Genomic DNA, 22,360 nt, shown 5'->3' with positions numbered 1-22,360 from the left:
ATTTACACTAATTTGCAGAAAGAGCATAAACTATAAGCATCACTCAACTGACTAATAGTGCAGAGGATGTAATTCGTGTGACTGGATGTTTTACCTAAAGTGAGGAGGGTTTCTATGGCAATATGACGGAGATCTTCATCGGCTGAGTCACACAGTAACACCACAGCATCAATGCTCTCCACAGCCTGAAAATAATCCGAGACAGAGAGGCTTAATGAAAAGTCTTGTAAACAATCACAGATAAGATTTAATCTTCAGTTCAAGTGACGTGTGATCCAAACAATGAGTCAAACTGACCTGCAGGCAGCTCAGAGCGGCACATGCATCTCTTGATCTGTCTGCTTCTGATAAGACTTGTGTGTAACAATCAACAGCCTGTTGAAGACAAACACACATAGACAAGATTAACTACTTGCTCACCTCCTGGTGTCCTCAACTGTACATCTATTTATGCACGTTGCTATGATTCAAATTTGCATTTAATTGATCAATATTCATATTTTATGGTTTCTTATTTCTTCATTTATATTATTTCTTATTTTATTATTTGTATCTGATTATGTAGTTATAAGATATGCATCTAAGATGCATCATAGTGTTTCACTTTTTCCATCATAGTTTTTATGCATTTTGGACTTTTTTATTTGCATCTTAGAATTTCTATTCACCATTTCACCATGCAAGAATTGCACAAAATTGCATTAAAATACTACAGTGCCTTGCGAAAGTATTCATACCCCATTCATATTTTCACATTTTGTTATGTTGCTGCCTTATGTTAAACTGCTCATCAATCTACACTCCATACACCATACTGACAAAGCAAAAACAGAATTGATAGCAGAATTTTTTTCTGAAATCTTCCCCAGATGTGTGGCTTGATGCGAACCTGTTTCTGAGCTCTACAGGCAGTTCTTTCAGTTTAGCATAAGGCAGCAACTTAACAAAATGTGAAAAAAATGAAGGGGTATGAATATTTTCGCAAGGCACTGTATACCAAGTCTGGGGTCATTACAGTTTTATTTAGCAAGGATGCATTAAATTGATAAAAAGACAGTACAGGCATTTATAATGCTACCAAAGGTTTCTATTTTAAATAAAATGCTGTTCTTCTGAATTTTCTATTCATCAATCCTGAATCCTGATTTTAAAACAAATTAAATTCATGGTTTCCACAAAAATATTAAGCAGCTCAGCTGTTTTCAACATTGACTAAATCAGCATATTAGAATGATTTCTGAAGGATCATGTGACACTGAAGACTGGAGTAATGGCTGCTATAAATTCATCTTTGACATCACAGGAATAAATTACATTTTAAAATATATTAAAATAGAAAACTATTATTTTAAATTGTAAAACTATTTCACAATATTATTGGTTATACTGTATTGATCAAATAAATGCAGCCTCAGAGAACATAAAAGACCTTTTTCAAAAGCATAAAAAAAAAAATCTTACCAACCTCAAACTTTTGAATGTTAGTTTATGTAGATTTAAATCCGGCTATAGACTAATCCATTAATCAACTCCACCATAGCCAACCTTGGGCTGTACAAGCCAGGTAAAAGACTGACCTTTGACCTGAAGGGCTTGTGTGAGGCAGCAGAGGAGAGGAAGGCTGTGGCGGCCTTCATCACGTCAGGATCATCAGAGGTCAACAGCGCTGCCACGGCCCAGAGGGTTTGAGGACGGGGCTGGAGACACATGACGGACACTTCCTGCAGCTCCTTCACACAGCGTTCTGTATCCACACAGCTCAGGGCTTCTTCAAGCATGACTGGTTTAGACACAAAAAAGAAATATTACACTATGCAAAAACTGTGCTAATAATCTATAAAGCTTTAAACTCATTATTCGTTATTATCGTTATTATTCAATAAAAGCATCTTTACCCTCTTTGGCTAAATCCAGCAAGTGTCGCTCCATGTCCGTGATATCGTGTTCAACAGTGTAGCGGTAAAACTGAAACACGGTGATGACATCCTGTGCCAGAGATGACGGTGAAGGACACAAGCATGAGGCCAGCTCGCTCCTGTCCATCATCTCGTTCACCACCATCCTGATCACTGGACACACATGCAGACACAGGTAGATGAACGCTGGTGTTACATTCACTGCTGATGTTTCCCCCTGCAGATTAATATTGTTGTTATTGTCACTACCTGAGTCAGGAGAGTGAGGCAGAATCTGTTGCAGTGGTAAGGCAAAGCTGAGATGCATGTGCTTCAGCACTCGGTCCAGTGTAGTATGAAACAGACCACCACTGCAGTCGGACCACAGAGACATCAGCGCCGGACGCTCCACCAGCCCAGGCAGTACTGTTTAGGGAACCAAGAGAGGTTATTTCACTTCAAACACAACTTTTAACAGCACCTTACTAATGAATTAAGAAATTTTATTGGTCATAAATATTTCTTAGATGGTATGAAATTGTATTTCACCATTTATAACTGCAGGTCAGTTTGTCACTTGTATTATAATTCCTTGGTTTAACAAAAAACTCAGGACAGATTCTGATTTTGTTCCTCATATTTTCATTTGGTGACTTAGTTTATGCAATACCACACATACATGTCATCACATATTTGAAAAAATGTTTTACTTCAAAAAAATATTTTAAAATGTATTATGTATTAAATGTATGAAAAGTATGTATTACATACTTTTTTATTACAGCATTATTACTATAGTAAACTATCTATATTGATTTTATAATTTAATAAAATTTTGTTTAGCAAATAATAATAACAGTTAATATTATTATTATATAGTTTTTTTTTTTTTTTACACCATATACTGTAAGGTCTTTTCCCTATATCCTCATGCTAAAATGGACTGTAAATCTATATTTTAAAGCTGATTTTTTTTTTCCTGGGAGTGTTTGCAATCCTGAAAATAAATGTACAATAGCAAATTTTCCATAGTTAGGTAAACATTTGTCTGTTTTTGTTTTGAAAAATTGTTACTCGCGTCATTGAGTGTCAGATTATAATTTTTGCTATTTCATTTAAAGTTTGTAATATTGTTGAGGCTAAAAAAAAAAAACGATTTCAATAACTGATTATTACTTGCACTTGGCGAGTGTTCATTTTAGACCCTGATTACTGCTATAATAATTAAGTGCTATAATAATGTTCTAGCAGAAATGTCTTTTGCACTAGTGTACCCATTCTGTCAAAGCAAAAATATACACTTTAACAAAATAAATATTATGCTTAAACAGCCAAAAATCTTTAAAGTACATGTGAGAAGTCACTGTAACATCATAATTTTTCCACAAGGACTAGTAAACATTAACACTTGAGATACACTCACCATCAGACACTAAAATGCAGCTGCCCGGTCTGTCAAAGTTTTTCTCACTGAGCTCCTCCAACAGAAGTGTTTGAATTGATAGTTTGTGCAGGTATGTCATGTGCTGCGACTGGCTTCCTCCTGTGGTCAACAACTGCATCCCATACATAGAGAAACTTCAGCATTTTATATTAAATAAACACACACACAATCTGTTTATGCCGTAAATGTGCTGTCGACTGACCATGTTCGGTGTAACAAACAAATAAAAATCACACTATTGTGGAATCTTGTAATGTTGTAAAGGTGGAAAAACAGAATCACCTGAATGAGATGATTGCAGTATTGTAGTTGAACAACGATGGCCACGTCTAGGTTCTCGTTTCCTGTGGTGAGAGGCAACGGGCTGCCGGCCACACTGTTCCCCACACCAGTGTCCTCCGTGAGGGCTTCACTCAGGTGGCCTCTTGCTTCTGGATGTTGGCCTGACCTGTTGAACGTGCAAGATACACTGTCACCACCAGAGGGCGCTACATAAATACAACTACTGAGGCCATGTAGTCAAGTTCCTCAGAGAAACCTGATCACCGAAGGGTTTAATGTCCAACTCACCCGATTCTCTCTAACTCCATGTCAAAGAAGACAGCGCGTGAGAGGGCGGCAGCATCATCTCCTGTGTCATCGTCATCAAAGTCAGAGGTGTTGAGGAAGTCGAAACTTTCCAGAGCGCTCTCCACTGTCAAACTGAGGCTTGATGAACGGCTCCTATGGGCAGGTACCCGACACTGAGGAGAGACGACAACCTTCATTCAAGACTAAGATCAGAAGAGTCAAGTCGAAGATAAGACAGAGACCTGAAGAGGGTCTGAACGATTCAGACAGTGTAAGGTGTTAGTTCACACACAACAAGTTTTTGCATTCCACTTCGCTGTTTTTCAGTTGTTTTTCTAAGTCTTCTGCAGAGTCTTGCACATGTCAGGACGTTCTAAAAACGTAATGCTCAAAGTAAAAAAAAAAACACTTCTCTTCTTTTTAAACACAAAAACATGTTTTATGTGAATGGCCCCTAAATATGCCTTCTTTTGTGGTGAATGAAGCCTGGTTTTGTATCATGCAAATCTCCGCCAATGCAAAAACATAAGCTCCGGTGAGAAGTGACGAACGTGGAAGCGCAGCGGAGAGAGCAAAACAAAACACCGGTCACGAATTAGAAGTACAAAATGAGGATTTATAAAGAAAAATGTCATTTCTGTATAAGCCAAGAGGAGAACAATTTTCCTTTGCTTGAAACAAAACTTGCTTCTCACGAGACTAGCATATTCTCACCAGAGCTTACGCTACACCTACATCATCCGCTGGAACGCCACTCTCTCATGAACACACGTACGACTGTTAGCAGAAGCTAGAGATTATGGCTTATAAAGTTTTAAATATGGATATTTTTCTTACACAAACGCATTGCTTCGCTTCAGGAGGCCTTTATTAACTCCCCGGAACTGTGTGGGACACTTTTTATTATGGATGGATGCACTTTTTTGGGCTTCAAAATCTCGACCCCCATTCACTGCCATTATAAAGCTTGGAAGAGTCAGGACATTTTTTAATATAACTCAGATTGGATTCGTCTGAAAGAAGAAAGTCATATACACCTAGGATGGCTTGAGGGTGAGTAAATCATGGGGTAATTTTCATTTTCGGGTGAACTATCCTTTTAACAACTGTTTAAAAAGTATGTTCTAAATAGTATGAATGTGTGTAGAATGAATTTAATCCAAACATACTACATTCGTCATGTCGTCATTGTCATGCGACCTACCAGCGTCAGTTGCGTTGCTTCACTGCCATTCACAACTTGGATAGCAAAGTGTCAATCAGATGCACACTTCAGAACCAGAAATAGTAGGTCATCCAGAGACTTTTGGCATACTGTTTTATGAATACTGTGAATTTGGACATACTATGTTCACATACTGTTTTTTGCCTACAATATATTAGGGAAGTATTCGATTTCGGATGCATCCTTGGTCTCAAGACAAATGCTCCTGAATGCATGACAAGACTAATACCACGAAAATATGGTCTTGGATTTGGATTCAAGGTGGACTCAGTAGATTATCTGAACCCTAGACCGCCTTTTTCCAACTGACTGTCATTCTTTGGTACCTAAGTTCATGCTAATCAAATGAACCAAGCTTCATGATCACACAAACTCAGGTCTGCATCAAAATTTCAACAGTAACTCTTCTAATTGAAGACCACAGAGAACTCATTCACCTTAAGCAGGTCTTCGAGTCTCATGACCTCCTGCTCCAAGTCCTGCAGCTCCCCGCAGCGCTGGCCCAAGCTCTCCAGCCGCAGGAGCAGGGACTGAATGGCTTCCTCCAGGCTGCTCTCCTGGAAGGTCCTGCTGCTCTCTCCAGACCAGCTCACAGCGCCGGCCTCGGGCAGCATGTCAGAGGAGGTGAGCCTCCTCACCAGTTGCCTGGTCAGACTGCCTTCCTCCCCGTCTAGCTCCACTGGCTTCAGTTCCAGGGCTTCGTCAGACACATTGGGCTCCAAGAACACCACATCCTCAAGTCCCACCACAGACAGCTGACTCTCAGAGCACAGCGAGGGGGCCGCCGAGCCTGTGCCGTGCCCCTGGACCTCAGCCTGGTCCCATTCCAGGTCTGGATCGCTGGCACTGACACTTCCGCAGTCTTCCTCCACACACTCCTCCTCAACCGGCTGCTCCTCAGAGGCTGGAGCCGGTTCAGAGGGAGGGTCCATCTCAGGGGGCGTGACGGTGATCTCAGGGTTTGACTGGATGGGGGCGGGGCTTGAGGTGGGCGTGTCAGAGAAGGTGAAGGACAGACGCTTGCATTCGGCCACACCGCAGCCTCCGTTCTCAAAGACATCATCTGGTAAAGTGGACTGTGTGATGGAAAGAGAAAGAAAATATGGTAAATATGGCTCCCTGATGCCATTTATTCTTATCAGCACTACTATCTATATATAATTTTAGTTATCTAAAGATACAAACAATATTTTCTGTCCACATGTCCAGAACAATAAAGAGCAGCAGAACAATTAAAGACTTCCACTAAATGGTTTAACACAGGGATTCCCAAATGTTTTGTCAGCCAAAACTATTTGACCTAAAACACTGACCTGAAGTAACCCCTAAGATTTTAAGTTAATATTTCTATATTTTAACAACACATTTGCATGTTTACATTTCTCCATTAAATGCACTACTGTCCAAAAGCTTGAGTAATTTTTTTTCTTTAAATGAAATTGATAGAAAAGATGCATTCGATTGATCAAATATTACAGTAAAGACAATGTTACAAAAGATTTCAAATGCTGTTCTTTTAAACTATCTATTCATCAGAGAACCCTGATAAAAACCAGCTCAACTGATGTTTCTTGAGCAGTAAATCAGCACATTAGAATGATTTCTGAAGGATCGTGTGACACTGAAGACTGGAATAATGATGCTGAAAATTCAGCTTTGATCACAGCAATAAATTACATTTTAAAATATATTCAAATAGAACATTTTTTTTATCAAATGCAGTCTTGATGAGTATAAGAGACTTCTTGCAAAAGCTTTTGAACATTAGTGTATATTCTGTAATAAACTATTTAATCATGTTTATTTTTAAATGAAATAAAATAGCTTTTCATCAACTCAGGAACCCCCAGCAGTTCCTTCATTTGGGAAACCCTGGTTTAACAAATTCAAATGTTCTTTCCAGGAAGCTGTGGTGGGACATCCTACAGTCTATTCATTGACCATCAGATACCTACTGCACATAAAACTGGAAAGCAATTGTGAAAACTACAACAACCTTTGTTTAAAATAAACTGGGTTGATATTTTTGTGCACATGTGATTTGTCAAGTTTACATGTGAGTGCCTTAAACATGTAACTTAACATGTCAGTAAGATGGTCTATTTCATTGTACAGTAGGTAGGGGGTTTTTGGTCAGATTTTCATTTACTGTAATTGAACAACAATTTCTATATGCTCCCGTGGATAAAATTAGTCGATATTTTAAGTCCATCTTCCTGGAAAAAAAAAAAGTCAAAGCTAACATGAACTCACTCTCTCTTCTTTGTCAGCACTCCCCCACAGTGGAATTATCCACACAAAAGCTAACATGAACTAAAAGCCACAATTTTTATTTCATGGGGTCTTTAAATATCTAATATCATAGTTTGAAAATGTGTATGTGTTAATATGAGTGAGAAGAAACGTGTGTTTATTGTGTGAAAAATCAGAGTTGAAGCAGAAAACACAAGCAAAGAAAAGAGCCACACAGATGTTCACTCAGAAGTGCAGGGCACACAGTGACCTGACTCACGTAGACTTCCAGACTGGACCTTGAACGAGGTCTCAGTGCAGCCAGATCGCCAAAAGAGCGACTGCGCCTGAGTTTCTCTAGGAGCGTCTCTCTGAGCCTGTGCAAGAACGAGAGACGCTGGCCCTCCCACCGCCGAGGATGCCACTTCTTTGCCATCGACACACACACGCACACACAACAACCACGATGCACATGGTGCCACAGCGTGAATACAATTCATTAGACACAACAGCACAGACTAAACATGAACATTCACACACAAGATGCAAGTGCTTCCATATTCAAACACAAATATATACAATATATTCATATAATCACAAAAGAATAAACACTGAACCCAGAACAGTTAGCCGGAATCAGTAGTGTTATATTTAGTTAAGTACTCAGCTGTTGAAATGTGACAGTGTGATCTAACACCTAATTTCAAAACCTCAATATCCTGTGCGATACTGTATGTACACCCTAGTGAAAAACACGTGCGCTTTACTATATTGAATGTGCACTTCAAATATGGTAATTATACTATAAAAAAAACTAATTGCAGATAATATAATATTAATTAAATAAAAGGCCACTTAAGTCTATTTAAGGAGAGTTTACACTTTCATGACTATGTTTCTTAACACGCTTAAGTATACTTTTAAAAAGTGCCCTCTGTAATAATGTTAAGTAAAAAGTTTTATTTTAAAAGTTGTTTTGATATTACATCTAAAGTTAGTAGTATTTTAGTATTTTAAATGTTTTAAATAGCAAATGTATCATTACAAATGTGTAATTACAAATATATTTAAATACATACAGGTTTCTATTAAAATGACATCAAAGTATATTATAGTTTACCATAAATGCTTATCAGTACATCCACAGCACACTTTAAAGATGACATGTTCTAGGTAATTATGAAATTTCATATAAAGTTGCATTTAATATAAATTTAAACTATAATACATTTTCATTTCATTTTAAACCACATGCAATTAAGTGTCTGAAAACATTTAGTTCACACTTAAGTATATTCTTTTATTTCTGTAATATGTACTCATTTTAAAAGTATGCTAAAGTGCACTTCTTTTTCACAAGGCCAGGATTTAAGTGTATAATGTTGCAGCTGCAAATCAAGCTTATGGGTTTAGCATGGTGATGGAAGCAGGACTTTAAACAGAACTGAGAGGATTTTTCAGAAGTGCACTCACAAAGAAAGACGTGTCCTGGAAAGTGGGCGTCTCGGGTGTGCCTTGGCTGTACACTGAAACTCGTCTCTGAAGGGCGGTGGCTTTACTCACGTTTCCTGAGGACAGTGTCAGATCCTCCACGTCAAACGGACTGTAAAACAGACATACATTCATGTACAGCAATCTAATATCATACAAAAGTATTTTTAATGAAAGAAAACACAAAAATTATAGAAATCAAAATAACAAGATTTACTGTGTAAGCCCCATTAAATGTTAAGCAGAAGTAATTCAGTGTGACTTCCTTGACTGTCCTGAAGAGGGCATTGTATATCATATCATCACTTTCAATTGCTGTGACTAAATTCACTGAAACGCCACACTTCTTATCTTGTTTTATTAGATAACGTCACTTACAACCAGGCGACCTCCAGGTTAAGTTTAATGGTTCCCAGGTCGTTGACGTCTACAGCTACCACCTGAGGCATAGCGGTGAACAGATCCTTGGTTTCACAGATCACACTACCCACTAAGATGTGAGTGGCCAGCCCCTTTAACTCTGTCACCTAGGAGAATTAAGGTAAGAATTGAGAAATGTCAATTCAGAAATGTTTAATTCAAGATAAATGCATAGCTTTCTTCATAAGAATATGTTTTTCTTGCATTCATCAAGGTTGTAACCAAATATTCAAGATTGAGGGGACGAAATGTAACATTTTAGGAATCAATGTTGATCAATATTGAGGGGACGTGTCTTTTTTTCGAATGTCTTTGGTGGTTACAGCCCAGTCTGTCATTGTCAGAATTAGTCACATTGTTACATTGGGACTCTTTCATGGAAGAGTGTGTGGACTGGAGCCCACCTTGATGTTGATGAGGTCTGTAACGAGGGGCATTAAGATCATCTCCACTCTTTCATGGAAGAGTGTGTGGACTGGAGCCCACCTTGATGTTGATGAGGTCTGTAACGAGGGGCATGAAGATCATCTCCTCTCCATCCCAACTCTGCTTGGAGTTCGTTTCGATCTTCCCCTTCAGTTTCCACCGCTGTCGGCCGTATCTCATGAAAATCTGCCAGAAAAAGAAAGAGAGAGGCAAAAAGAACTAAAAATGTCAGAATTAGGAAAAAGCTGCCAACACAAGTTCACATAATTATTAATAGAGCAGTAAAGCAATGGGAGTTTACAGCCTTACAAAATCTAATTGGGTTTGGTGGGTGTATGTACTTGTGGATCAGAAGAGAAAACGCTGCTAGGAGAGCTGTGATTGCGAATGAACTGGATGTACTTGGCAGAACAGCAGGCAATTAATATAAGCATTTAGTAATTTGATTGAGGACAGATGCATCTGGCTTTATTACAGAAAAAATGCATGAAAATCAGTATGTTCTGGTTTTTCAAACAACTCACCTCATACTGATCGCCGGGACAAAGCCTGGCAAAACCAGCCAATCCTGAGACAAGAAGCAAAGGAGTTGACAAGTTTGAAATACAACAAATACTTTATAGATTTTTTCAACATTTTGGTGCAAAAATCCTGTACCTTTCATTTTGATATGAAACTCCCCCAAAAGGTTCTCCAGTTCAGCCTCAAAAGTGCTCATGTTCTGAGATGGGAACACATTGAATATGAATGACAGGTCAAATGAGATATTAAATTGGCCATAAACATTTCTTACTGAACTATTTTTACTAAACAGTAATCTGCATTATAGTTATTTAATAAATAAAAAAGGGTATATTTATTATTATATATAATGTCATTATTGTGGGCAGTTTGTTTGCATATGTTATATGCAATTCTAATTATAGTAAATAAATATAACTGTAGCAAAAGTTTGAAGACAAATCGTGTTTTTAGTTATTTATTACAAGAAATATTTAATATACATTACCGTTTACCGTTTTTACCATTTGTTTTTGAAAGAAGTCTTTAATGCTCACCAAGGCGGCATTTATTTGATCAAAATACAGTAAAAACAATAAAATTGTGAAATATTATTTACAATTTAATTTTATTCATATTTTATTTTATTCTCAATTTAATTTTATTCTTATTATTAATGTTGAAAAGAGGTGTGCTGTTTTATGTTTTTGTGGAAAGTCCTACATTTTATTCAGGATATGTCTTATGTAAATGCCCTCTCAGAAACAGGTGAACCCGAAACTAGCCTAATTACACAGACCAATTAGTCGATTAATCATTCAGACAATCCACACTCTAGTTGATTTTAAAATATGCACTCTATGTGTGAACATAGTCCGAAAAAAACTGGTGAGACAAACAAACATTAATAATGTACCTCTGTATACTCTTTGTATCTGCGGTTGACCTCCGCCAGGCTCACACGTGTGCCTTTAGTGGAGGGTGAAGCAGTGAAGGCCTGTTTCATCTTACTGGCGCCATCACGCAACCTACTCTGAATACAAAAGCCCTCGTACAGCTCGTCGACCTGTAAAAACACACACACACACCGCATTGGTACACAGGCTTATATTACACAAAAGCAGCACTGCACACGCTCACGCATGCTAACGCTCACTAAAGATTGCATAAACGCTAGCTTTGATGTCTAAAGTGGTAGCATACATCATTACAGAGCCCTGGGGGACCCCATTCAGCACAGAAACGTGGCTTTTACAATCTACTGTAACGTTCTGTCAGCACAATAGAGCGGCGTACTGTACAGAGTGCTGAAAAATGAATTTGAACACTTCAAAAGCAAACACAAAATGATGCGGCTCAACAGCCCTGGGGACAATAGTAATGCCATACTTCTGTGACAGACGAGCATGTCGGAGCCACGGCCTTTATCATGGAAATGCACATTTAGCACATTCACAACTCAGTGAACACTGGCCGGCTCAAATTAGCTATGCTAATCCTACCAGCACTGAAGAGAGAGTGATTGAGGGGGATGGAGAGATAGCAAGAGGGGCAAACGAGGATGCGGAGATGGACCGCAAGTGACAGAAACAAGTGAGCCGAAAGGGCCAGCAAGAAGAGAATGATGGGGGAGAGAAAATAGAGTAGGCAGGAAGAGGGATGGACACTGGAGCTAAACGAGATCCCGCAGTGACTTCCTGTGATGCAGTGTTTCCTGTATCACTGCTGAATCTGTAGTGTCAAAATTATACATGTATTAAGGATGTGTTAATGTGTTATGTTTATGCCATTAATGATTTTTTTAAGCTGTTTTAAGCCATTAAAACGGTTTCCTTTAGAGCTGACTTGAACTGATTGTTCCTAGTGGAGCATCTGTTTGTTAGCTAATGAGAGCCTCTTTAACGGTCATTTCTTTATAAAACAAACCAGACTACAGTTCAAAAGTGTGGAGTCTTTTTAATGTTCCTAAAAGAACTCTTCTGCTCACCAAGCCTGCATTTATTTGATCAAATATACATTAAAAACAAGGATATTGTGAAATATTATATTTAATTCTATTTATATATTTTTATATATGTTATATGTTATATGTTATATATATATATGTGTGTGTGTGTGTGTGTGTGTGTGTGTGTTATTTATTCCTTTGATGCAAAGCTGAATTTTCAGCATCATTACTCCAGTCTTCAGTGTCACATGATCCTTCTGAAATCACTCGTAATATGCTGATTTGCTGCTCAAGAAACATTTCTTATTATAATAAATGTTGAAACCAGACATGATGCTTAATATTTTTGTGGAAACTGCAATAATTTTTTCAGGATTCTTTGATTAATATAAACTTCAAAAAGAACAACTTTTATTTGAAATATAAATCTTTATTAACATTATAACATTTTTACTGTCACTTTTGATTAATTTAATGCATGCTGCTGAGTAAAATTATTACTTTACTCAATAAAAAATTAACAGCAGTGTATAAAAAATTTAAATCAGTTGTACTCTTTTGATGGCAGCTGCCATTTATAGAAATATTAATGTGGTTAATGCGAAGCCCACAAAGTGCAGGGAAAGTTGTTTTGTTATTTAATTATTGCTTATTTGTATTGAGTTCCAGTGCATTTTGATTCAGTTTCTGTAAATACGGAACACAGAATATGTTTTTGTGGTAATGAGATGAGTGCTCATTACCACATTGTTTCCTGAGTGTTAAGCACAATGACTGCAATATACTGTATATATGTGCATTGTATGTCACTGTGTTTATGCTTTATTTACTGACTAAAAAAAAAAACTTTAAAAAACAACAACAAAATGCAATGTGCCATCCAATTAGCTAACAAAATGCTCGCCTGGCAAAGCAGTTTTAATCATTGTTCTGAATCATGGACTGAATCAATCTGACATCTCAGGAATCAGCTCAGATGACTCGCTCGCTCACTAAATGACATTATTATTAATGTCTGATTCAACACAAGCAGAGAACAGTTACTGTTACTAAGAGCAATGTTCAAAATAGGTACATTTAAGTAAGTAGGATTATTGAAACTTAAATCAGTTTATACCAAGTACAAGTTAATAGTGTAGAATGGAGCTTTAGAGTTTTGTTATAATGGTATTTTAATAAAAAAAAATTTATGTTGGAAGAAATTGAATTGTTAATGTTTATCAAAATGTTAGAAGCATTTTCAAGTTTGAGTGAGGGAGGTTGCTGCCCCCACCCCGGAAATACAGAATATTGTAGGAAACCCTGCTGTGATGCCAAGGATGTGCCCTACTGAGCGCCGCTCTGCGAGGAAGTCTGTACAAAGATTTCCTCCATAACATACAGATTGGCCTCTTACAGACGAAAACAAAACATGTCAGGATACTAAATCAAAAGGAAATATTCAAACACACGCAGCAAAGGGACGTGAAATATTGATCCGGGGCTTTTTGAAGTCTCTCATTAAGGGGAAAGGGTGAGAAACAGGACAATCTAACCCAATTAGTGTGTGTGGATGGGGTATATTAACTGTGCGTATGATGGATGTGCATGTGTGCTATGATGTGTGGGGTTGTTCATGATAAACGACATACATTAGACAGACAGTTAGCTGTGTGCATGTGGGGATAGAGTGTCTGGACGGTGGTCCTGTGGGTTTAATTACACTGGGAGGAAAGACCCCACCCAAGTCTGGAGAACTGCACCGCGTACCACACACATACACATGCGTACTGTCACCAATCGCAGCCCATATGTGGTACACAGCTGCCTGTTTATTTGGCTCCGTAAAACCCCTTGTCTGACTCCTCTCATCTGCCACAGCAGCTAAGCAGCATGGGAAATTAATCACCATAACCGCCCCCAGCCCGGTCCATTCTGGCTGTCGGGTGGGGTCTGATGGGTGAATTTTTATGAGCTGCATTTTGACAATAAATAAGCCTTTGGAAAAACACAGTTTTTCTTAACTGTAGCTATCAGCTCAGTGTCTAATTTAAATGAATTTTCCATACAAAGAAAACATTCTGTAAACAGGGACTTTGAAGCTCAAACAAGAACATAAAGCACCATAAAGGTACCATGAAATACTCCATAAAATAGTGATTTTGTGCCTCGTTGGGATGGCACCACAAGGCGTCGTTCACTTGCAGAACGCAAGCTTCTGGAGGGCACATAAGTCTGAACTAGCGAGTTTAGGTATGTTGGTGCAGAGCCAGTGGTTGTCTTGTAGGCAAACTTCAGTACTTTGAATTTGATGCAAGCGGCTATTGGCAGCCAGTGCAAACTGATGAAGAGAGGTGTGATGTGGGCTTTCTTCTTCTTTTGTGTTCCAAAGATAAATGAAAGTCTTATGGGTTTGGAACAACACGAGGGTGAGTAAATGACAACAGGATTTTGAACTAACCCTTTAAGTCATTATTCACTAAAAACATTTCCTTCATCAAATCTCACTGGCACCACTGAATATTCATTCATGCTGCAACACAACTGATCATGTGACAATGTATGAGCCAGAGCCAATCATTCTTATCATAGTGAGTGCATATTTGAAGATGTATGAATATTCGATTGTAAATGAGATTTGAGGGCTCAAGTGTTATGTTATCTGCAGGATGCTCACACAAATGTCATCCAAATTTACCAAAGGTATCCACGGAATGAGTCTAAACAGGAGTGACTCGTGACTAACAGGATGGTGTGCCGCTCAGGTTAGCTGTGGCTGTCAGCAGAGGGTTTGGCAGAGCTTTGTGTTTGTTTGATACGGACACAGCAGAGCATTGAGCCATTACAGTCGGCTGATACTCAGCCAGATTGATATCGTCTCAGTTAAATATTCATTTCCACTCAAAGACCGCTTTCTATCTCATTTGCTGTGCCCACAGCATTTGTTCTCGCAGGCAGTGCCCGTGGCGACACAAACAGACAGCCCTGCGGTGACTGCCGCATTATGACCACTTCCTCTGAGCACACGTCTAAACAGTCCTCAAGATACAGTGGCCTCAAAAAGTATTTGGACACTTACACCACGCTTAAAAATGTATGAATTTCGTAATATAGATAGGTCCATGACAAATAAGAGTGTCCACAACAAAGAGAAGGCAGCTTTAAACGATTTTTAAAAGATTCCAATTTCTTGAACTCTTGTATTCATTCTTGAAATGAACTCTTTGCTGGTTTCATATGGTTTTTAAAAACTTTTATACCGTTTTCAAAAAGTGTTAATATATTTTCCTTACACCTGTACATCTTAATTTTTCAAGCTTTTTAAAAATATAATATAATATATAAATTACAATATACCACAGCCCTACCCTTGTTAAAAAAAGTGTGCTTTATAAAAAGAAGTGTACTTCAGATCTTAAGAGTTATATATATATATATAAATATATATATATATATATATATATATATACACACACACATATATACACACACTACACTTCCCTGTATATATAGTACACTTCAAGTGCAAGTATTATATATATATATATATATATACACTTGCAGATAATATTATAAAATTAAATGCACTTGGAAGTTATCATTATTAAAAATGTCTATTAGTATATTTTAGTTTATTTAGTATTTTTAGTTGTCAGTTCATTCAGCAGTAAACTAAACTAAAGTTCAGCTTATTGCATTTAATATAAATTAACATTCAATTAAGTGCATAAAAACATTAAAAACATTCACACTTCAGATTATTAAAGTACATTATTTCCATAATAAGTACTCTCTTTAAAAGTATGCTAAAGTGCTTCTTTTTCACAAGGATACACAGTACAAGAAAATGTACAAGTTTTAGAAAATGTATAATATAATATAATATAATATAATATAATATAATGTGAGAGTGTATTAGTGGTGTGGTGTGTAGAAGTATGTTGGTGTGGAAGATGATGAATCTGGGGCAAACTGAGTGACACACACCCAAATATGCATTTCTGCAAACAGTCCTTCCCGCTGGGAATGCGTTTGATCTACTTGGGCATGACTTCTTTTTGGTTGACAGCAGAGGTCCAAGGCGCAACTCAACCCAGCCATGCATGCGTGTGAGCAGCTGTTTGTCAGCCCTCTGTCCATCGCAAGTGCGGGATTTCGGATTAGGCCTACTGAGTCAAATAACAAGCCAAGAATACACAGCTGGTTCACACACACCACAAAAACAACAGAAGGAATGAGACCAAGAGTGGACACATACATGGCATATTAATATGTATCACTGTACAATGAGGATTTTTTAAATGGACGAGGTGGAAAAATCCTCTTAAATTACAGGCATGTATCAGCTGTGATCAGAGGAATTAGACCCCTACTCAGGGGGGATGCCAGACTGACTAAACAGAGATTAAACCTACAATAATTCACGCACATCAAACATCTTTGAGGTCCAAAGCCAGATCAGAAACTGCAAGCTGAGGCCTTTTGAAACTTCCTGTTCATATTGCCTAACTTCCTATGGGCAAGCAGGACAACTAGGGTTGTTATAAAGTTTATTTTTAAAAGCACAAACCTCTGCTGAGAGTCTGAGGCTGAGTTATCTATGTACTTTCTGTGAGAGACACATAAAATAATGATATAATTATAGACATTAGTTTTCCCACAGCCATCGCTGGACTCTTTACTCACAGCTCTCACAGACCAATGTGCTGGATATTATGTGCTGATGTCTTTCAACAGAGGCTATGGAACTAAAATAGTCACAGACACTGCCTGCTTTACAAGAGAAAAAAAAGGAGACGACTCAACCTATTAGGAATTAACTTTGTGGAGAGGGTTGCTGTGCTCTAGCATGCTAACAGACTAACAGTAACTGTTGACTGTCAACACGTTTAAACCCTCTTTGAGAAGTTGAATCCCTGAATTCATCCAGCCCTGCTCCTGTAACAAATCCTCCTCCTCCAACAATAAATATCAAGGCTTTTACTGCCAGACCTTAAATTAATGTGGATAGCAACATGGCCCGTATAATTTGATCTTAGAAAAATTTGATTAAAAAAAAAATTTCAATGAGAAATTGGAAGTTTATTCTAAAATTCACATTGAAATTATGATTGCAGGAATCATGTAGTGATGGTAAGCCTGATTCTATTCTGTGAACCGGTTCAAAAAAACAATTCACCTGTTCATCATGTGTCATTGTGTAATAACGTCATTAATATGTAATGTAATGTAATGTAATATAGTATTGTATAATATAATATAATATTGTGTTCAGTTCACCAGTTCCTTTAGGTCATCATGTTATGGCATCATTGATATGCAATGCTATCACGCTATTTATTAAATGAAATAATAATAATAATAATGTTACTTAATATAACTAGATGTGCTATGCATATTTCCAGTATGTTATTGAAGAAAAGTCCATGTCTAAGTCCAAGATTTAGTCTAATTTGTTGAACTGGTTTAACAGTTCACTAAAAAGAACCGGTTCAAAATAATGATTTCTTCACGAACCTGACACCACTATTATGTTGGCAAATCTGAACAAGTGTTATGATCTCTTCTGAAGCTTCAGCGAAGATACATATGAGATTACTAGGGTCTTTACCTAGTAAGTAGGAGTCCATTTGCTCTATATTTATTCGGCCTGAGAGAAATAGTTGAGGTATTAAAGAGAACTCATTTGTGATCCATGCGATCTAAATAGCTAAAATCAGCTTTGAACATAAACTTTCCCTTTTTGTTTCACCAAAATCATAAAGAAAATGCATTTCCCTCCTATTTAGACATGCACACGCTCATTATCACCCTGGATTGAGCCATCAGAGGTTTGTTTGTCACTCAAGGGAATTGCTTTGACCTAGATCCAGTGGCAACCATAAACAGCATAAAACACAGGGGAAAACAAAACACTTCTGCAAGTCACACACAAAATGTTCTTTATAAGGGCGGAAACAAAAAAAATAATGATTGAATTGATTTTTTGAGATCTGTATACTACCGCACAGTTCAGAGTGTTCCAGTGAGCTAGCAGAATGCGGGGCTAATTTCAAGTGCGTAGGGCTAATTTGAGCTATGAATTGCTCTTCAACAGCCTCAAAGCTCCTATCGTCAGGTTGCCATGGCTACTTCGGGACTAGACGTGCTGCTGAGTTGCCAATCAGCACTGTAGTTTACAGCAGACACCCACCTGTAATGTCACTAAAACACACTGCAAGAAGAAGGGGACACAGCAGGACTCCAGACACTGGAGAATGTCAAACCAGGAGACTCGAAATGAGTCGGGACATTCATTGGAAACAAGCGCTCTTAGAAAATAACTATTTTCACTTGTTGTACTGCCTTCACTTTTTCCAATCTATAAAACAGACAACGAAAAGCACACACATATATATATATTGAAATGGCATGAACTTCACCTTGCTGATGTGGAACTCCAGTCGTCGCATGTAACGCTCTATGGTCTTCATTTGCTAGGAAGCAAGAAGAGAAAATGTCAAAAAGCACAGTTATTAACTGAAAGAGAAAAGGCCAAACAGAAAAAAGTTTTTCACACAGGGATGAATCTAGGCTAAGAGTCCCTAATTTTCAACACAGCTGACACCAGCGGCAATTAGAGTGGCGCAATAACGGATCACTGCTACACGAATGCAGCACATCATTCGAATGAAGCATATGTTTCTGACTTCAAACTTCTTAATACAGGTCACCTCAGACAGGTTAAGAAGCATTAGTGTGTTTAGGGACCCTACCTTGTCCAGATCATACAGCACACCCTGAAAAAGAAAGAAAGATATGTGAAATCAGTGGAAATGCTACAAAAATCTATATTTTATTATTAAAAAATTGATATTTGGACAAAAACCCTGCTGAAAAGACCATCTTAGACCAGCATGAAATCCATGATGGTCCAGGCTGGTTTACGCTGTTTAATGCTGGTCAAGCTGGTGGATCAATATAGCCATGCTGGCAACAAAACAAACAAACTGATGAAGTACTGAAAATACTTGATCAGGGATTTCTTGCTTCTTTTAGCAAATAAAGTCTGACACCAGCACACCAGCATCCAACTAAAGCATATGCTGCACTGCAATTAATGACTTCTTAATGAGTTTTTAATTTCTTCTTTTCACTTGTTTTTTATTTGTTTATAAAAAGAAAAAAATCTGCCACTGCAGTACGCCAAAATGTCTCATATTAAAAATGCATTCTCTGAAGACAAGTCTTAATGTCTTATGCAGTGTTGCTTCTCAAGTAAAACACCTCATTTAAAGCATTTCTAGATCTTCAAATACGTTATTTCGTTATAATATATGTTTTTTCTAAGTCTCCTATGCTCACAAAGGCAACATTTATTAGATCAAAAATAAAGTAAAAAAATGTTATATTGCAAAATATTATTACAATTTAAAAAAACTGTTTTCTATTTGAATTTATTTTAAAATGTAATTTATTTCTGTAATGCAAAGCTGAATTTTCAGCATCATTACTGCAGTCTTCAGTGTCACGTGATCATTCAGAAATCATTCTAATATGCTGATTTGCTGCTCAAGAAAGATTTCTTATTATTATCAATGCTGAAACCGGCTATACTGCTTCTTATATCTTTGTGGAACCAATGATAGTTTTTTCAGAATTATTTGATCAATCAAATTTAATGTGTCCTTGTTGAATTCCTTTTTAGTTTTTCAGCAGGGTATACACTCTAACAGTAATTCTGAGTAAAGGTGCTTGCACACTACAGAAAGTCCAGACATGCAAAAGGTCGATTAAATTGACTTTTGATGAGGTTTAAAGAGACGGGTTCAGGAATACACTGAATTGGACTTTCGAAACCACAGAAACTCAATCCTGAATGGATATCTATATAACTGTTTAGCTGATTAGCATGCCCTCATTGGCCACTGCTGGTAGATGCTGGAATTGCACCAATTAGCTGCAAAAGCCAATCTTGTATTCTGACTAAATCAACAAACAACATTAAAATTGTGAACATTTCATTACACTACAGTGTTTCACCAGTTGCTGCCTTTGACTTCACAACTCATGATAGTCGCCCATTGAAATCAATAGATATGCAGTACTCTGACGCAGCGTAAACTGTAGTGTGTAGGCACCCTGATGATGTCATATCCAGTCTCACCAGTCTGGAGTTCCTCTTCATGTCTTTCATGAGGGAAGTGAGTTTATCCAGCTCTGTTTGGTGCACCTCTAGATATTCACTGACAGTAAGAGAAAATGACTTCAGAATGATGCAGGAAGAATGGCCGTACACAAAGATTGCATCACAGTCATTCTGAGCAGCAGTGATTAATGCAGTCAATGTGCGTACAGTATGACTGTAGCAAGAGTTGAGAGAGAAGATCTATGTGAAAGGAGAAATGCGAGTCAGAGGAGACATCTGAGCAGCACTCACTCCAGGCCTTGTTTGAGGGCTCCGTAAACTTCTTCCACTCTTTTGGGCTGCGGCTCTCGTGAGCTGCTGCTGCTGCTCGACTTGTGCCCAGACAGATGGGGCTTCCTGGGCTTTGACATGGGCTTCTTCTGCACTGCTGAGTTCCCCATGAAGGAGTTACACCTGAAAACACAAACAGATGTGAATGAATCTTAAATAATCCGGTCAAGAACATGTGGTGGTCCTTCGCCACCCCAAAATGAGATAGAAATAAGAAATTACTTTTTGCTTTAAAAAAAAAAAAAGCCTTATTTTTCACACTGACGTTACTCTTCTCTTTTGGGAGATTGGGGATTCATGTCATATGCGGATAAAGCTTGTAGTGTTGTACATCTAATGTCACTCTTCCTCAATGCTTCCTGACATTTAAGACTCTGTCAAAAGGCAGGGTGCTTATTTTAGGGTGCTTTCACACTTGGTTCGATTGCTTGGTCCGAACCCGAGAACGATGGCGCAGGAGAAGACGGCAAAATGCGTAGCATTGCTCTCTTCAATTTTATATTTATGCTTTTGAACCGTTGGTTTTGTTTCCAAAGCTTCCGTACTTAACGGCCCTTACGTCTGCCTTACTGCAAATGCCCTAAAGAACTCTGAAGATGAACAGAAATGAGATATACAGCTCTCTGCTTGCAGCGCGTCAGGAAAGTGAGTGAAACACACACAAACACATTTTATCAAATAATACGTCATTAATAGCGGTTCACTTCCGTGATTTGGTACGATTGCATTCACATCAGCAGCGAACCATACCAGAGTTCACTTGAACCGTACCCCAGACCACCCCTTTTAAGCGGACTCGGGTACGGTTCGCGGGTGTGCACCCGAGTTCGGAAGACCGCGTTCACATCATCCAAACATACCGAACTCTGACGTCAATCGAACCCGGGTGCGCACCAAAAGTGCTAGTGTGAAAGCACCCTTAGACTACTTCTGTTGTCACAGTCCACCACATCTAATAATATTCCGGTTTCATAATAACACAGTGGCAGTTGGTGGCTCAACATGTCTGAATGTGTCAGACGCACACGCAGACAAAAAAAAAAAAAGCACTGGAAGTAGTGCTACAGTAAATCTAGGCCATTATGTAGAATGAGCACATGCTGTTGCCTAAGGGTCATCCACTCACGATGCACTCCGTCATGCTAAGATAAGTCAGCGTGCATTGCAAAAAACACACTCTTTAATGCTGTTACTGCATCCACTGTTTCACATGAATATAATGTGCAGTTCTTTTGTAATTTTTAAGTTTATTTTTAAATTAAAAAATAGTGGAAAGTCTTCCCAGAAAAGTGAAAGCGGTTATTGCAGCAATGGGAGGAATTAAGAGTTTTAACATGTTCAGCAAGCATTATGGATTTGGTGTTTACAATTTCGTCTTCCATAGTGGCAAAACTGATGCTTTATATTCATCTAGTGGCTGGAGTAACTCATCTAGGGAGGGGGGTTGGTGTTTTAGCCTCTGACAGGGCCGATGACCTCACCGTGAGCGTCTCTCCTGCAGGGTGCTGAAGCCAGCGAACGACTGGCTCCTGATGATGCCATTGGGCCCTCCAGGAGAGTGAGTGCCAGCAGCCATGATGTCTGGAAAGCGGGAGGACACTCCTGCAAGGAAGCAGAAAGGATTCTGGGTAAGTAAGAAGTCAGTGGTACAGATGGGGGAAGGGTTGCGTGTGTAGGATGATGATGCTGGAAATTACCAAATGCAAATTTATATCCAGTAGTCCATTTAAAGTGATAGTTCACTCAACAATAAAAATCTGGTGTTGATTAA

The 22,360-nt window shown here is 38.2% G+C and overlaps 1 protein-coding gene across 2 annotated transcripts in view; it reads right to left on the bottom strand.

Moving 5' to 3' along the window:
- LOC107743831 (protein FAM65B-like) overlaps positions 1-22,360 on the bottom strand; it is a 49,372-nt gene that overhangs the window by 1,336 nt on the left and 25,676 nt on the right. For both annotated transcript variants that reach the window (XM_016557261.1, XM_016557262.1), the window contains exons 2-21: positions 22,071-22,191; positions 20,551-20,712; positions 20,278-20,356; positions 18,887-18,910; positions 18,554-18,607; positions 11,121-11,270; positions 10,361-10,424; positions 10,228-10,271; positions 9,764-9,889; positions 9,236-9,384; positions 8,840-8,969; positions 5,572-6,210; positions 3,910-4,082; positions 3,622-3,787; positions 3,319-3,451; positions 2,166-2,321; positions 1,896-2,069; positions 1,578-1,780; positions 298-375; positions 95-185 (exon numbers count right to left, since the gene is read on the bottom strand). In XM_016557261.1, the coding sequence (XP_016412747.1) occupies positions 95-185; positions 298-375; positions 1,578-1,780; positions 1,896-2,069; positions 2,166-2,321; positions 3,319-3,451; positions 3,622-3,787; positions 3,910-4,082; positions 5,572-6,210; positions 8,840-8,969; positions 9,236-9,384; positions 9,764-9,889; positions 10,228-10,271; positions 10,361-10,424; positions 11,121-11,270; positions 18,554-18,607; positions 18,887-18,910; positions 20,278-20,356; positions 20,551-20,712; positions 22,071-22,191 (2,916 nt within the window). The remainder of the gene's footprint in view (positions 1-94; positions 186-297; positions 376-1,577; positions 1,781-1,895; positions 2,070-2,165; positions 2,322-3,318; positions 3,452-3,621; positions 3,788-3,909; positions 4,083-5,571; positions 6,211-8,839; positions 8,970-9,235; positions 9,385-9,763; positions 9,890-10,227; positions 10,272-10,360; positions 10,425-11,120; positions 11,271-18,553; positions 18,608-18,886; positions 18,911-20,277; positions 20,357-20,550; positions 20,713-22,070; positions 22,192-22,360) is intronic.

Source organism: Sinocyclocheilus rhinocerous, unplaced genomic scaffold (assembly GCF_001515625.1).
Source record: "Sinocyclocheilus rhinocerous isolate Xijiao unplaced genomic scaffold, SAMN03320098_v1.1 scaffold46, whole genome shotgun sequence".
NCBI lineage: Eukaryota > Metazoa > Chordata > Actinopteri > Cypriniformes > Cyprinidae > Sinocyclocheilus > Sinocyclocheilus rhinocerous.
This window is presented reverse-complemented; position numbering and strand designations above follow the sequence as displayed.